The sequence below is a fragment of the Salmo trutta genome, chromosome 14, assembly GCF_901001165.1.
Source record: "Salmo trutta chromosome 14, fSalTru1.1, whole genome shotgun sequence".
In the NCBI taxonomy this organism is placed as follows: Eukaryota; Metazoa; Chordata; class Actinopteri; order Salmoniformes; family Salmonidae; genus Salmo; species Salmo trutta.
The window spans coordinates 54,014,980-54,033,125 of NC_042970.1; the positions used below are offsets into that span (position 1 = coordinate 54,014,980).

An 18,146-nucleotide genomic window follows, 5' to 3' on the forward strand; every position below is an offset into this window, starting at 1 on the left:
TATTGTCACTTGTTTTTTTTGTTTTTTTTACTTTAGTTTATTTTGTAAATATTTTCTTAAGGGCTTGTAAGTAAGCATTTCACGGTAAGGTCCTGTTGTATTCGGCACGTGACAAATAACATTTTATTTGAATAAACAAATATTTGCATAACCAAGGAAATATGAAAACGGGCTCCAACCCAACAACCCATAATTGCTTACTGCTCTAGCAAAACAATTACCATAACCATAAATGGAGCCTAAGTACCATATTATAAAAATGGCTTTATACATTCTTTCAAAAATGTTCTTTGGGAAAATGTATCCCATTTGCTTCTGAAGCTAAGCAGGGTTATTCCTGGTCAGTCCCTGGATGGGAGACCAGATGCTGCTGGAAGTGGTGTTGAAGGGCCATGGTTGCCCTTAGTTTGAAGATTTAATCCGGAGACAGGTCTTTTCTCCATCTCCTTAGCTATCATACTCGAATTCCACTGATTTCAAAACTCGATCCTCCAGAAAGTGGAGAGCATACACATAATGTTAGCTAGCGAGCCAGCCAGCTCACAGAACACTAACTTTACTACGCTATACATAAAAAAAAACACGTTAGAGAGGATTACCTAGACATACTGACCAGCTCCAATAGTCAGAAGCGTGCTATATGGCAGACCAATCCAAACTCATCTCTCGGCATGTCCAGCCCACTCATTCTCAGCCAATCATGGCTAAACCAACTAGGCTCGAAATGTTAACAATTTTATTTGTTTTAAAGATGGCATACAAGTTTGTTAGTAAGGCACATGAAAGTTCACATGTTCGAGAAGGCATTTCTGCCAAAAAATGCATTTTGATTTAAATAATAAAGTTTACGTTCAAACGGCTCTCCTGTGAAGTAGTGACCCGCGACATATGACTAGTTTCTTGAAACGGGTCACATATGTTAGTCCTATCAATAATATAATGAAAATTAACTAAACATTTTTTAACCCTTTGACGCGTACCAACACATGGGTGTGATCCTTCTACAGTGTTCCCTGCAGCGTACGCTCAAACCGGTGTGATTTAGAACCCTTATGTAACGGAGACGCTGGGAGTCGAGAAGCAGGTGCAGGGGGTGCGTTTTAATAATATCAGAAACATGGACCGATACAAAACAAGAGTATCGTCTGGACATGAAACGCATAACCAATACTGCCTGGGGAATGGAACTTAGGGAGTGACAGATATAGGGTAAGTAATCAGTGAAATGATGGAGTCCAGGTGTGTCTCCTGATGAGGCGCAGATGCGTGTAATGATGGTGCCAGGTGTGCGTAATGATGGTTTTCAGAGCCAGTGATTTAGTAAACAGGCGACGTTGAACGCAGGAGACTAGGAGCAGGAGTAGACGTGACAGCTTATTTACAATGTCTAGTTTCGATTGAAGCAGTCAGCATTTGAGCTGGCAACACAGTTTTTTTCACAGAAACATTTTGCACAAACACAGTCCTTACAACATTATGTTCTGAATGTGACTTGTTTCTTTCTGGAAGTAATGTTAAGACATACACAAAATTGGCGACAGCGTAACACAATCATCCAAACCGGAAAATGTAGGCTACATTACATTAGTCCGCCACCATGTTTTTTTTCTTTTTCGGATCAACCAAAGATAAGAAGAGACAAGATGAGTTTGATACCTTTGCAGTATGCATGTTGAAGGGGGCTTGTTGTCTACCATCATTCACTTCCCTTCATTCACTTCTGGAAGTTTTACTCGAAAGATGAGTGAACCATCCCTCACCTCATTTTTTTATAACATCTTTGTTCTGACAGATTTATGTGACACCTAGAATGCATTGTATAATGTCAACAAACATGGCGCCACACAGCTGGCAAATAGCTTAGCATTAGCTCATCATAATCAGTACAACCTTCAAAAAAGTATTTTACAGCACATCATATGCAAGAATCGGAGTGCATGATTTGTGACCAGTACTTGAAAACGTGAATAAAAAAGTAAATACATTATTCTTCATACATACATACATACATACATACATACATACATACATACATACATACATACATACATACATACATACATACATACATACATACATACATACATACATACGGTATGCAACAGTAGAAACGACACTATGATATACAGAAAATAAGGTACTTACTTACAATGAAGGCAATGCGATCGCCAGCCAGAAAATGCCAGGGGTAAAAAGTTTGTGCTAGACTGTGCAAATGTCTGCATACTTAGTCTGGGGAAACAATGGGGAGGTGCTTAGGCTCTCATCGAAAACAGAAGTTTTTCCGGTTCAGTAAAGCCTCAAACATAAATTTGGCTACTTCTATGTGAATTAATGAGGAGATGGAACACACCTCAATTGAAACTGTTAGAAAATAAAACTTGTTTGAAAATAATTTCAAATTGACAAGTTGAAATATAGCCTATAGATGATTAGCAGCCCATGTGTGTCTTGGTTTGAGGGCAGCGCGTGTTAACTGTCCTGTTGTGTAACAATAGCATTTTGGAACAGTGAGTGCATTCTGACATCACGAGCATAAAATAATTAGCTGGGGTGATGGTTAGAGATATTTGAATCTGAAATGAAAAGGTTAAGATATCAGATTTTTTGTTTAGAAATACTTTTCTACAATGACACACTTAGCTAGCAACCCACCTCATTCCTTTCTGTTAGCATGTGCACGTAGTACACCATCATGCTTTCTGAATACGCTTCTTTTCAGATTCAACAATGATTCTTCTATTGTGGAACCTACATCACAGCATTCCCTCTTGCTCTTGGTCCTCCTTATCTTTGTAAGTCACCTTGATTCTGCACCTGTGTGTTTTAACAGTTTCTTTATGAAAATATTTTTTTTACGAACTACCAGACCAGTAGCTAAAGCAAGGGGCTATAGCAGCGCACAAGTAGCCTATAGATGCATGCTGGACCGGGCATGCCCTGAGCTGGTGAAGTGAGCAGTATTGGAGCTAAATTGGATTGGGTGAGAAAGCCGACGCTCCAGCTTTTTCGGAAACTCGCTCCACGCTCTAGTCAATTTGGGCACTCTCCGCTCCAGCTCCACTTCACTCACATACTCAGACCAATCAGTAGCTCAACATTGGCATTGATTTGGGTAAACTCAACATCCCTAAGATACGGCCACCGTCTGAGGTTGTCTTGCGGCGAGGGAATGTTGTCTTTGGTGACATGGATACTTGGTTGTGCGTAGACGTCTGGCAACTGAAGGAAAGTGTTGCTCTTGAGACCAGCCACTTCTAACCCGGTGACCTTGAGACTGCAGACAGGCTTTTCCTGGTCCATTGTCTTCAGAAGGATCTCCATTTTCTTACCTTTAGCATTTTAGCTGAGTCATCAGTTCCTCAGTGCAAAACATTGCTTTCCTCCCAGGGTCAAGGAAAGCATATGTTTGCACAATTTTGCTCCCTTTTGAGGGTTTGACCTGAAGTGGTACAATGGTGAGAGCACACTCTTTCCTACCGGCCCTAGTATGACTGCTGACATTTAAGGGGACCATTACACTTGTCACTAGTGTCTTTTCAGTGGCTTCTGTAGGAGCTGCCGCCTCAGCCTGCTGGTGGTTTTTCTTTTCCCTTTCAAAGTGCAACAAACTTTGGTGCTTTTGATTACACTGTTGACAGGTCATGTGCTTCTGACAGTTCTTACTCATACTGTATGTCCCCTTGTGAGACATCCAATGTAGAAGCTTTTGCTTTTGAGAAATTCAACTTTCTTCTAGTTTTGGCCTAATGTTTTAACTTCTGACAGAATTCCAATGCATGATCACGGTCACAGAAAATGCAGTTTCTTTAAAGGCACGGAAAATGCAGTTTCTTTAAAGGCACCTGATGTGTTGTTGTCTTGCTTTCTGTCTGTCTGAGTTTGATTTCACAGATTTTTCAGTTACTGCTCCAACTGTGGTGGCAAAACTGCTCTTCCTGCTGGTTTAACCCTTTGCATTGAGTCTGTGGACTTAAACTTGGAATCTGACCTTTTGAACTGTGGTGTCACTATAGACTGGATCCAATTCCATTCGGGCCTACTTCTCCACAAACTCCACCAAGTCTTTAAACTGAGCTTTTCTACTGTGTTGATCCTGAAAATCACACACCTGAACTCCACTTCTCCTGGAGCTTGAATGGCAGTTTTGAGACAATAGCTCTGAGATTGGCTGGATTCTCCAGGTCCTCCATGTGTTTTAATGTCCTGCATTGTGTTAGAACAGCCTCTAAAGAATAGTGCATAAGAACGCAATGCCTTCTCATCTTCTGGTGTAATGACTGACCAGCTCAGATCTTTTTCCATATAGGCAGAATTTTATTTGAATTGCCAGTTGAACTCCTGCTGTTTCCTTGCTTCATTGTATCCTGTTGCTGGATTAATGTGCAAATGAATACGAACAAGTTCTCTTGGTTGGCCACTTGTTTACGTCTCTAAATAATAAAGCCTGCCTTGCATGTTGTTAGTTTTGCACTCAATACCATGTTGGAAAGCTTTAATGAATGACCTGTAATGAAGTGGGTCACCATCGAACACTGTTATTTCTCTCTTGCAGTAGAGAGAGCTGCTGCTGTTTATCAAAAATTCAGTGATGTCATTCTGTCTTTGGATAGCATTGGTGAGAGCATCTCGGTTGCTTGTATCATTAGCAATGTAGCTGGTAGCATTATCTTAGTGGCTTGTAACATTCGTTTGTTTGCTAGTAGCATTAGCCTGGTTTGAACCTGCACTTTGAGTTGCTTGCACATTAGCACCATCTATGAGTGTTAGTGGCTGCTGCTGTGGCTGCTGTGCTTGTCGGCAGAGGTGGGACCAAGTCATTGTTTTACAAGTCACAAGTAAGTCTCAAGTCTTAGCACTCAAGTCCCAAGTCAAGACAGGCAAGTCTGAGTCAAGTTTCAAATCAAGTCCTAAACTTTGAGTTTCGAGTCCTAAACAAGCCATAATGTGCTCTTCACCAAATGTAATACCATTTCATATTTAACAAGAGTAACAGTATATAAGGTTTATGCAAATCATGAATGCTTTTAAAAATATATATATTTATTACTTTCCAAATAAACTTTATATTTCCATGGAAGTACATGGGTAGTCATGAGAAAGACCCATCAATATGACAGCAAAAACAAAATATTGTAGTGCTCTCTCTCTCTCTCTCTCCAGATATACTCTAGACACCTAAAAAAATCCTGCCATAAAGTTACAATCATTTATTAAAAGGTACATCAAAACAACTGGTACTGAACTTCAAGTAGGCCTACAATTTGAACACTGGCCTGAATGTCTGAGAAAAAAATACAGATCCCAAAGATGGGAGATAAAAGCTGAACATGGAAGACTACGTGTGTGTGTGTGTGTGTGTGTAATGCATAAACAGTTTCATTTTTTATCTTATCTCAGGGCCCCATAATGCATTGCATTTGCAAAAGACCATATTCGATGAAAGTCTGTCAGTCATTTGTGCACGATGAGGCCACACTATGATGCCACCATGGCTGAAGACACGCTCCACCGGAGCACTGGAGGCAGGCACTGCCAAGACCCTGATGGCCACTCGGGGACAGTAAAGGAAGAGTTTTCCTGTTCATTGCCCAGAACAAAAGGGCATTCTGTACTTTGCATATGTCAAGGTAGTGACTTAGCTGTAGTGCTGGAGTGGTCCCAACAGCTTTCTTCTGCCTCTGACAGTATGCTGCAAACAGCCCTTCTTCTTGTCCAAGACTATGGTCCTCTCGCTCTTCCTCATCAACAAGAGGCACAGCTTGCTCTTGTCCCTGTAGCATCTTGCAGAATCAGTTCTGGCAAAACATGTAAAAGCATAGCAGAAACAAAAAGGCCGGTATTGGTGATGCGGTGAGTTAAACTGAAAAAGTATTATTGTTGCAGTCAATTGGATTAAATTATGAGAAAAAGTTACATTAAACTCAATAATATTTACCTTTAACTCTGTGTGCCATTTCCTCCTTGACCTCCTCCTTGACCAGCACATGGTGCTCCACCCACATCAGAGAAAAAGCCGGATCCAAGGCAGCTGCTTTGAGGTAGACTGGATCTGAAAAGGGGGCAGTGATTCCATCTTGTGTCCTGGCCATTTTCACATTGATGAAGAATCCAAGAAATATTTTGTTCAGGGATGCCTGGAGACTTCTGACCAGGCCGCTCAGGAAATGGACTTGAGGCATCCGCTGCTCCAGGTGGTGATTCAGGGACAGGACCGAGGGAACAGCAGAACTGATTGTGACTATCTTCTCCCCCTGTGTCATATCTGTTGCTTCTCCAAATGGCTTCAGGATGTCCACCAACTCCTTCAACTTATTCCACTCCTGTACTGTGAACAACAACTCCTTGTGTCCAGCCTTTTCTAGAACATGACTGAGCTTTAGATGGTTACATTGGATAACTGCCTTCACTTGTCTCAGTGTTGAGTTCCATCTTGTGTTGACAGCAGCAGGGATGCCTCTTTCCCCAAATTCAGTCTCAAACACCTCTTTGAATGTTGTGCTTGTATGTAGCAGTGAGCTGATTTTTGATAACTTTGAAAGAGAAGGAGTCATAACTTTTGTTTCTTTCAAGCCAGTGTGGGTAAAACACTGCAAGCGCTGTTTTTTTGCAATAGCAGCATCCACTGTTTGCTGGTCTTCCAGGGTTATGTCATTCCAGAGCTCTGGGTCATCAAGGTGATCTTTGTCATGTACTTCATCTTCTTGTTCAATGGGGAAGCACACGGTGAATGCTTTTCTCATGTTGGTAGCATTATCACTAATGATATAGTCAAATTTATCTTTAATGCTGTACTCACCACATATGGCCTCAAATTGCTCACGATTCTTTCGGCCATGTAGGGGCCTTTGAAGCGGTCACAGGCCAAGAGATTGGACTTGAACTGTATCCTCTCTCCATCTTTCTCCATACAGTGCACAGTGACACCAAGGAACCCCCTCATCGTTCGGTTCGACCAAATGTCCACTGTGACTGAAACATGGTCTGTGTTGCTCAACTGAGTTTTCAGTTTTGAACGTCTCTCTGTAGCAAGGTTCTCTACTTTTGATGTCAATGTTCTATGACACACTGGGCTGTACTTACAGACAGAAAGTGACAAACTCTTGTTTTCCACAATAGACAGAGGCAAGTTGCAATCGATAACCAGGTCGGACAGCATTGCATTGTTGATAGCTTTCTGCTGTGGATGATTCTGTACTGCCCTACACCACGGGTCTCCATGAACTGTGAGATTGGAGACTGTTGTGGTTCACTTGTGACACTTTTGTTCATCTGGTATTGTTCAAATCTGTAAGCAAATTAAAAAAACAAATTTTGAGCGTGGCAGTAGCACAATCTTGCCTGGTCTCAATCTTGGGTGCAATGATCACATTCCCGCACTGGCTGACTGTGTGGAGGCTCATTGATTTAATGTTATGTTAGCCTACATGCTATACTAGCAAAGTTATATATAGCTGTCGGCTATATTAGCCACGACTAACCGTTCTTTGTGCAGCTTCAAATGTCGAACAAAGTTGGAAGTTGTTGCACCTCCATGTGTAATTTTCTTCCCACACGTTTTGCAAGTTGCAATACGTTTTTTGTTGACTTCAGCGTAGTCTGTATATCCGAAAATTATAATTTTGGGTGTCATCTTTCCAATTGCTCAATCTGAATTCACCCGCCGACGTTCCTCTGCACTGCCACGCGCAAATTTTTCTCTGCTGGCACAATTTCATTGGCTGCTGTCCGATTCAAACTTTAATCCGTTAAATGAAGAGTTGATGCGCTGCACACTTTTTTTAATAGCATCATTTTTAATATTTGGGCTTGGGGAGGATATCAAGTCAGGTCGAGTCATAAGGCTCAAGTCCAAGTCAAGTCACGAGTCATTGGTGTCAGTCGAGTTGCAAGTCATCATATTTGTGACTCGAGTCAAAGTCATGTGACTCGAGTCCACACCTCTACTTGTCGGTCTCCCTGTTTGGATCCTGTACCCACCTGGACTTACTTGCCGCACACAAACACAAATACATTCAAGTTACATACACATCACAATTGCTGCTACCAGATTCAGTAGGAGTAGGTAAACCCTGTGTTGGTGCAGGATTTTGTGCCATCATTTGTATGAACACCTCAGAGGCATTTTGGTCAAGTTCGGTCCAGTTTCTTTTGTCACCCATTGAGTTTTCTCCATACAGTCACTGGAATGCCTCATAGGCTTTGTGGTAAGCTTCAGTCCAGTCTATTTACTCTCACCCACTTAACTCTTTCTTGTTTGTGCAACAGAGGATTTTTCATTCTTTTAAAACTTGCATTTTGGCATCAGATGCATCAAATCAAAGTTTATTTGTCACTTGCGCTGAATACAACAGGTGTAGACCTTACAGTGAAATGCTTACTTACAGTCTCTAACCAAGAGTGCAAAAAAGGTATTAGGTGAACAATAGGTAAGTAAAGAAATAAAACAACAGTAAAAAGACAGGCTATATACAGTAGCGAGGCTACATACAGACACTGGTTAGTCAGGCTGATTTGAGGTAGTATGTACATGTAGATATGGTTAAAGTGACTATGCATATATGATGAATAGAGAGTAGCAGTCATGTAAAAGAGGGGTTGGTGGGTGGTGGGACACAATGCAGATAGCCCGGTTAGCCAATGTGCGGGAGCACTGGTTGGTCAGCCCAATTGAAGTAGTATGTATAGTTAAAGTGACTATGCATATACGATAAACAGAGAGTAGCAGCAGCGTAAAAAGAGGGGTTGGGGGGCACACAATGCAAATAGTCCGGGTAGCCATTTGATTACCTGTTCAGGAGTCTTGTGGCTTGGGGGTAAAAACTGTTGAGAAGCCTTTTTGTCCTAGACTTGGCACTCCGGTACCGCTTGCCATGCGGTAGTAGAGAGAACAGTCTATGACTGGGGTGGCTGGGGTCTTTGACAATTTCTAGGGCCTTCCTCTGACACCGCCTGGTGTAGAGGTCCTGGATGGCAGGCAGCTTAGCCCCAGTGATGTACTGGGCCGTACGCACTACCCTCTAGTGCCTTGCGGTCAGAGGCCGAGCAATTGCCAGACCGGGCAGTGATGCAACCAGTCAGGATGCTCTCGATGTTGCAGCTGTAGAACCTTTTGAGGATCTCAGGACCCATGCTAAATCTTTTTAGTTTCCTGAGGGGGAATAGGCTTTGTCGTGCCCTCTTCACGACTGTCTTGGTGTGTTTGGACCATTCTAGTTTGTTGTTGATGTGGACACCAAGGAACTTGAAGCTCTCAACCTGCTCCACTACAGCCCCGTCGATGAGAATGGGGGCGTGCTTGGCCCTCCTTTTCCTGTAGTCCACAATCATCTCCTGAGCCACAATCAACAATCTCCACGCCAGCTCAGCTTCCATTTCCACCAATTCCTTTTTTGCCTTGTTGCGTTTCTTCCATATAAAGAGCATGTTTGTTTTCCAAAACTACAGCTTTAGCTTTCAAAGCAGCGTGCTCAGCCTGTGCTTTCATTCTAGCACTGGATGCCCTTGACGTTGAGCTGGATGCATCTGACTTTTTTGATACAGCAGATACTGTCATGTGGACCAATTGCAAACAAAGGTTCCAATTTTCCAGGTAAATGGAAAAAGATCAAGATTAAAACTGTATGCCAACTCAGTGTCCCAAACGTTTGCCATCCCTCGTAGGCCTTACATCCTGTCTCTTATACCAGTATGTGGCCATCTGGGCGGGCCCACATGTGCCACCAACTAATTGAAGCTAGAGGGCGTAGTTGACCTATTTCTAATTCAAGTCATAGGACCATAATAAGAGACCACCAAATAATAATGCATACACCATACCTGTATATAGAAATGAAATATGATATTCTAAATGAGCAATATCATCAAATAAACAAATATTTTGATAAATTAAAAATGAAATGAAAAATGAAAAAAGAAATGACAAAATGAACTGGCTCCAACACTACTGAACACTACTGAACACTTGAACTGGAATGACCACCTGGACTTACTTGCCACACACATACACTCATGCACACACACACATGCACACACAAATACATTCAAGTTGCACACACATCACAATTGCTGTTACCAGACTCTTATTTACTATTGCTAATACTGCTAAATTTAAAACACCCGCCAATCCCCGCTTTCTCTGATAAATGTGTAAATATTGTACTATAAATTGTGCCTTCCTGTATTATACAAACATTTTTATTCTGTTCTACTGAGCCATTTAATTCGTTCATATTCTGATCTTTTATTATTGTTGCATTGTCGAGAAAGAACTTGAAACAATGAAACTCTGCATGTTGTCTTGCCTGACTCACGCCTCTCCCTTGAGATTAATGATCTAGCCTAGGTTACCCCTGCTTCAGGCCTAATACTTACGGGTGTTGCCCTTCCAGCCCATTTCCGATCCCAGCAACCCGCTGATACCAGCCACAGCTGGAGTGGGAGAAACCTTTTTTTTATTAAAAAACACTCAGTGGGGCGTCCAGCTCTGGGGTAGGGCGACCCGTAGTTTGTCAGGCTCTCCTAAGGCTATAAGACCAAGGGAAATGGAGTGGTGAGTATGCTTTCTCCTCTCAACAACTTATCATTTAATAAATACCTTAGTTTTACACCCACGGGTGCGCGTCACAAACCCTTCACCCGTGGACCTGGAGTTATGCACTGTAATGGGACCTAGTTTCCCACGAGACGAACAAGGTATTGACATTGTGTCATGCCTTAGACTAACATCTTAAGACATTTCTCATACACACCCCAAGCATGGACCCACACTGGTAACAAAGGGAGGAAACTCTCCGGTCTATTTCGATCAGTGGCCTCTCAAGAGGAAATGCACCGCATGTGTTTATTCAAGCAAAGCCCTTTACAGAGAGTCTACTTATCCTATGGATATCCTAGCTCCCAAATTGAGGAAACCCAATCCTGTTCCTCCTAAAGGAAAATACAAATGATATGGTCCTTTCCTTGTGGGTTAAAAGCAGAGGCTCCTATCCCAACAGCTAAAACAGCAATTAAAGCTAAAGTAGAAAATGCTCCAAAAAGAGAGAGGTGTTCTCGAAAAAGGCTCTGCAGAAAAAGCAAAAATTCTGCCTCTATCTTCGGTGATGATGGTGTTGACAGACTGGGGGCTGCCTCCACCTTCCTCTGCTGGCTGCGAAGTCTCTCAGCTCTCACCCTCCTGTTCCTCTTCCCGTCCTGTTGACTCTCCATCTTCTTGGCCTCCTGCTCTCTCCATCCCAGAACCTGTTGTAGCTCTGCGGGCGTGAGAGTTACATCCGTCCCATGGTTCACGACAATGTTCCTTTTTAACCTGTCTCGCCACTCAGGGGAGTTTCCCAGTGCTTGGAAGGCAGCCACGGTGCATCCTTTATTTAAAGGGGGAGATCAAGCTGATCCTAACTGTTATAGGCCAATTTCTATCTTTCCCTGTTTATCAAAAGTTTTGAAAAACTTGTCAATAATCAACTGACTGGCTTTCTTGATGTCTATAGTATTCTCTCTGGTATGCAATCTGCTTTCCACTCAGGTTATGGATTTGTCACTGCAACCTCAAAGGTCCTACATTATTTCACCACTGCACTTAACTCTAAGCAATGTTGTGCTGCTGTTTTTATTGACTTGGACAAGTCTTTTGATACGGTAGACCATTCCATTCTTGTGGGTCGGCTAAGGAGTATTGGTGTCTCTGAGGGGACTTTGGCCTGGTTTGCTAACTACCTATCTCAGAGTCCAATGTGTAAAGTCAGAACATCTGCTGTCTCAGTCACTACCTGACAGCAAGGGAGTACCCTAAGACTCGATTCTAAGCCCCATGCTCTTCGCAATTTACATCATCAACATAACATAAGGCAGTAGGAAGCTCTCTCATCCATTTATATGCAGATGATAGTCTTATACTCCGCTGGCCCCACCCGGATTTTGTGTTTAACACTCTACAAAAAGCTTTGTTAGTGTCCAGCAAGCTTTCTCTGCCCTTAACCTTGTTCTGAACACCTCCAAAACACAAGCTACAGGCTAAGGTTAAATCTAGACTTTGTTTCCTTTTATCTATTGTAATCGCTTGTCTTTCACCCTGGCTGCCAAACTAACCGTGATCGGGAGTCCCATAGGGCGGTGCACAATTGGCCCAGTGTTGTCCTTGTTAGGGTTTGGCCGGTGTAGGCTGTCATTGTAAAACACACATCCCTGGGTTGCTCCTCTTTTCAGTTTGCTGCAGCTAGTGACTGGAACGAGCTGCAAAAAACACTCAAACTGCACAGTTTTATCTCCATTTAACTGACACTTCTGGCTGCTTCGAGTGATCTATTGTTGTCTACATTTTTGCACTTCATGCTATTGTCCGTGCCTAACAGTGTTTGTACCATGTGTGTGCTTCCGCCATGTTGTGCTGCTGTCATGTTGTGTTGCGGCCATGTTGTCTTAGGTCTCACTTTATGTAGTGTTGTGGTGTCTCTCTTGTCCTAAAATTTGTTTTGTTATTTTTAATAGCAGCCCCTGTCCCCACAGGAGGCCTTTTTCCTCTTGGTAGGCCGTCATTGTAAATAAGAATTTGTTCTTAATTGACTTGCCTAAAACATTTAAAATACTAAACCTGGTTTTGGAGGGCCCTGTTTAACCTGGTTTTCATTCCAACTGGTCTCTTGATGACTCACTCTGTGACTTCAGTGATTGTAATGAAGGGGCTAAATAACATGCAGTGAAAGGAAAAATGGATATCGCAACCAGACAACTGTAAATGAGCAAAATACAACGACAAAAGTAAGTCACGTTTTCCATTTCAGCAGACTGTAGAGGCTTAACTCTAGCCTTGTTTTAGGAAAAAGTACTTTTATTGATTTCTTTGAGTTAAAAGCACTGACATTTTGGCTACCATAGTCAAAGGTACATTGATAAAAGACCATGAGTCATCAATCCAAATGTTTGTTTCCCCAGGAGCCAAGTTTCCTATTAAGTGGACAGCGCCAGAGGCTGCCCTGTACGGCCGCTTCACCATCAAGTCAGATGTTTGGTCATTTGGGGTCCTGCTCACTGAACTCGCCACCAAAGGCAGAGTGCCATATCCAGGTACCATTTACTTTCCTTTATGAAACAATTCTAAAGGTAGTCCCACACTCTATAGCTATAAAACACCAATATGTCGACACACAATGCCTTCTTCAGGGTTCCATATACTTTGACTAAACAATAGCCCAAGATTAGCCTTTACATACAATTGCACTGAGAAGTGAACGGAAAGGGCAGGGTTTGTATGTTCCATGTGCTTATTATACTATTCATGAAGGAGGGGTTTGCATTGAAATATATCGTTTTTTAGCTATAATTCGATTTTGTTTGGCGTGTGGCAGATTCAGAATATGCCCTAGAACAGTTGTACAAATTACTCTTTAAAACAATTCAGAAAATCTTTATAGACAAATGCGGTCTACCCTCTCCCCCCCACCCCCTCCCTTCAGGCATGGTGAACCGGGAGGTACTGGAGCAGGTGGAGCGCGGATACCGAATGCCCTGTCCCGGCGAGTGCCCGAGCTCAATGCACGAGCTCATGCTCACCTGCTGGAGGAAGGATGCCGAGGAGCGGCCCACTTTCGAGTACCTCCAGGGCTTCCTGGAAGATTACTTTACCTCCACCGAGCCCCAGTACCAGCCTGGGGAGAACCTATAGGTTTTAGGGACATCGGTCCCACCATGGGACCACATAGGCGGACTTGCCCACCCCTGCTCACTTTAAACACTGATCAAGGGATGGTTTTGTATTATTTCCTCCCTGTAATGGACAATGGTTAAGGATTGTTTAGGATTGGGGAGAGAGGATGAGCTGATCCTAGATCTTTGGTTATGAGTGGCTTCTAACCTGGAGCTTTTGGGGGAAGTGGGAAGCGTTGTTAATAACTGATTCGTTGACAGTTTTTGTGGGGACAGTCGTAGTGTTTGAGGGTTGGACTGATGTGAAAGGTGCTGATCCCAGATATGTGGGGGTGCTCTCGTGTCCTAAGGAGAAGGGTACATTTGCCCCTTATTTTAGCATTTTCTCCACTAATAGTTAAGGTTAGGATTGGGGGAGAGGAAGCTCATCCTAAAATCTGTAGCTAGGGGACACTTCACCTGTCAAAAGTAGTACACTAGGGCTCTGGTACACTAGTACTCTAGTAGGGAATACGGTGCCATTTAGGACTCAGGCTCTGTGTGTGTGTGTGTGTGTGTGTGTGTGTGTGTGTTCGCTCGGTCTGTCCCTCTCTTTGTTTATCTATCTCTCTCTTCCTATTTCCTCCTCTCTATATCTCTCCAGTATTCTCAAGTGCTGCTTACTCCAGGTCATCAGGTGTCTCCAAAACAAATGTCAAAAAAAATTTTTTAATGGTTTTTCTGTCTTCTTTAAAAAAAAATGTTTTATGGATGCTACTTTATTCCTGTGTCCATGTCAATAAAACTAAGTATTAAAGCTCCCAGACAGTTTCACGTGAAACCATTTGGAAGACTGCTTTATATTATACCCATCAAAGTGACGTCAAGGAGAAAATTAAGTAAAGCTTTCAGCCAATCGGATATGAAGGATAGCATTCATGCACAATTAATTCAATCTTTGTGAACCAAATATTGCACTACAATCTATGCATGTCTTAATCCCTTACAAATCTTAACATTACCACAATCCTTTATAGGCAATTCTTCAATTACTTCAAACTTTTTCATAGGCAGATAGACGGGTGGTGAATTTAAACACTTTTCACACTATTGTGCTGACCCAAACTGTACTGCTTCTAACTGTACTGTGCTGGCTTTGGATATTTTCTTTTCACATTGTCATTTCCAGCACAATTCCAGCCACTATGGTGGATGTGGAACCAGTCCAGCACAGTACTGCTCAGGTGATGGTCATAGGTTAGGTTAGGTTTAAAGGTAGACTCAGTAGTGGGTCAATTTAAGGGTTGGAGAGTAACTGATTACATGTTATCAGTTACGGTTTTATGTAATCTGATTACAAAAATGAACTAATCAGTTACATTACCAGCAACATTTTTGTAATCAGATTAGATATTTTGAAAAATTAGATGAATTCTTCTTGGAATACTTTTAAATTCAGAAAGGATGTTTGTGAAAAAATACACATTTCTTCAATGACATTCAATTCAGCATTGAAAAAAGGCGCAGGTTTAATTTTCTTCCATCTGACTGAGTCTGATCACAAGCCAGAGACCACTATGATGACACACCAAACGCATTTGGTGGATCCCTTTAGTTTTCTAATGGCTCTTAAAGTAATTAGATTACATTACTGAGTTTGTGGTAATCCAAAAGTTATGTTACTGATTTATAATGTTGGACAGGTAACTAAACTCAGCAAAAAAATGTGTCCCTTTTTCAAGACCCTGTCTTTCAAGGATAATGAGTAAAAATCTAAATAACTTCACAGATCTTCCTTGTAAAGGGTTTCCCATGCTTGTTCAATGAACCATAAACAATTAATGAACATGCACCTGTGGAACGGTCGTTAAGACACTAACAGCTTACAGACGGTAGGCAATTAAGCTCACAGTTCTGAAAACTTCGGACACTAAAGAGGCCTCTCTACTGACTCTGAAAACACCAAAAGAAAGATGCCCAGGGTCCCTGCTCATCTGTGTGAACGTGCCTTAGGCAACAACGTCGCCTATAGGCACAAACCCACCGTTGCTGGACCAGACAGGACTGGCAAAAAGTGCTCTTCACTGACGAGTCGCGGTTTTGTCTCACCAGGGGTGTTGGTCGGATTTGCGTTTATTGTCGACGGAATGAGCGTTACACCAAGGCCTGTACTCTGGATTGGGATCGATTTGGAGGTGGCGGGTCCGTCATGGTCTGGGGCAATGTGTCACAGCATCATCAGACTGAGCTTGTCATTGCAGGCAATCTCAACGCTGTGCGTTACAGGGAAGACCTCCTCCCTCATGTGGTACCCTTCCTGCAGGCTCATCCTGACATGACCCTCCAGCATGACAATGCCACCACGCACAGAACAAGCAGTATGGCTGATTTCCTGCAAGACAGGAATGTCGGTGTTCTGCCATGGGCAGCGAAGAGCCCGGATCTCAATCCCATTGAGCACGTCTGGGACCTGTTGGATCGGAGGGTGAGGGCTAGGACCATTCCCCCCAGAAATGTCCGGGAACTTGCAGGTGCCTTGGTGGAAGAGTGGGGTAACATCTCACAGCAAGAACTGGCAAATCTGCAGTCCATGAGAAGGAGATGCACTGCAGTACTTAATGCAGCTGGTGACCACACCAGATACTGACACTTACTTTTGATTTTGACCCCCCCCCCCCTTTGTTCAGGGACACATTATTCCATTTCTGTTAGTCACATGTCTGTGGAACTTGTTCAGTCTGTTGATGAATCTTATGTTCATACAAATATTTACACGTTAAGTTTGCTGAAAATAAACGCAGTTGACAGTGAGAGGGCTTTCTTGTTTTGCTGAGTTTAGTAACTGTAAGGATTACATTTAGAAAACAACCTACCCAACCCTGGCCAATTTCCTGCAAAAACATGGAGCATTGAAGCTTGAGGCTAAACTTCTCAGCTGTTTTGGTCCAGTAGCTATCATGTAGCAGTGTGAAGGGCACCTGTGCACATGCGCAGATACTCTGTGTGACTGTGAAAGCAAAGTCTTGCATCTTGCTCATCTCAATGGGTACGTTCGAGCAGATAATTTTTGTCAAGTCAAAGTGTGTTAAATTCTGGGCATACGAATGTTACTACATTTCGACTACAAAAATCATGTGATCAAAGGTCATGAAGTTCTGACTGCAGTCTACTGCAAGTTTCATCCTGCAGCCATCGCCTGCATTTTGGGAGGCTCTATTGTTAACCAATCGTTATGGTGTTTTTGTTTGATCCACGCGATCGTCACCAAAGACATGACTGAAACAGGAACCGATTTACAGTGGGGCCTGAAATTATTAACACCCTTGAAGATGATGAGAAAAAATGACTGCATTAAATAAATAATTAAAATACTGAACTTTATTGTATGCAACAACAACAAAGGGATACTGTATTTATACTTACACAATTGCTCAGGGAAAGAGATTTAGTTTAACAAGTAATAACCAAAAATCTAAAAGAGAAAGGTAGGGGTCAAAATGATTGACACCCGTTTTCAATACATTTCAATGCCCCACCTTGCAACGATAATGCCTCTGAGCCTTTTTCTATAATGTTTTATGAGTTGGAGAACAGATGGGGAGGGATCTTAGACCATTCGATCTTACACCATTCCTCCATACAGAATTCTATTTACTGCCCTCTTCAATTCAAACCACAGGTTTTCAATGGGTTTCATGGCCGGAGACTTTACATTTTAGTCATTTAGCAGATGCTCTTGTCCAAAGTGACTTACAGGAACAATTAGGGTTAAGTGCCTTGCTCAAGGGCACATCAACATATTTTTCACCTAGTTGGCTCAGGGATTCGAACCAACGACCTTTCGGTTACTGGCCCAATGCTCTTAACCTCTACCTGCCGCATGGGGTTATTGTCTCGTGGATACCATTTTTATGTCTCTTCATTCAGAGACATAAAAATGGAAGTAGATAAAGGGCCTCATTGCCAAAATCCTGAAATATTCCTTTAACAAAGGCCCCAGGACCAGTGGAAGAAAAATAGCCCCGTAATATCAAAGATCCTCCACCATGTTTTTCAATAGGTTTGGGGTTATTTTCTGCTCCTGCATTCTAATTTTGATGCCAAACCCACCACTAGTGTGTGGCCAAAGAGCTTTATTGTCACGTCAATTGAAGAGGGCAGTCCATTGGCACAGATGAAGGATATCGAGGATCTGGAAGGATATAATATAATTTAAAATTTTTTGAAGGGGGCATACATTCTAATTTTTGCTCATCTTTATCAATTGATTGTAGAATGTGTACACACATAATATTATCAGAATTGTATAGTTTGTGAGTGTGTGATATGGGGGTTAGATACATGTTTATTTCGACATTATAAAGAAAACCTTTTATAATCAATGGCAGCACTGCCATGTTGATTTGAGCCTTGCTTTTGGAAAACTACATTAGTGTCTGACTTTAGGCTGTCGCAGATGCATCTCCCCCGACTTCACTCTTTAACTTTCGTCTACAATGGGGTAGCTTTAGACTTACCACTCAAAA

The 18,146-nt window shown here is 42.3% G+C and overlaps 1 protein-coding gene across 4 annotated transcripts in view; it reads left to right on the forward strand.

The window, feature by feature from the left end:
• Positions 1 to 14,461, forward strand: part of LOC115208382 (proto-oncogene tyrosine-protein kinase Src-like) — a 43,849-nt gene extending 29,388 nt beyond the window's left edge. For all 4 annotated transcript variants that reach the window (XM_029776406.1, XM_029776407.1, XM_029776404.1 and 1 more), the window contains 2 exons: positions 12,931 to 13,062; positions 13,452 to 14,461. In XM_029776406.1, the coding sequence (XP_029632266.1) occupies positions 12,931 to 13,062; positions 13,452 to 13,660 (341 nt within the window). In that variant the 3' untranslated portion in view covers positions 13,661 to 14,461. The remainder of the gene's footprint in view (positions 1 to 12,930; positions 13,063 to 13,451) is intronic.
• Positions 14,462 to 18,146: the final 3,685 nt, after the last annotated feature.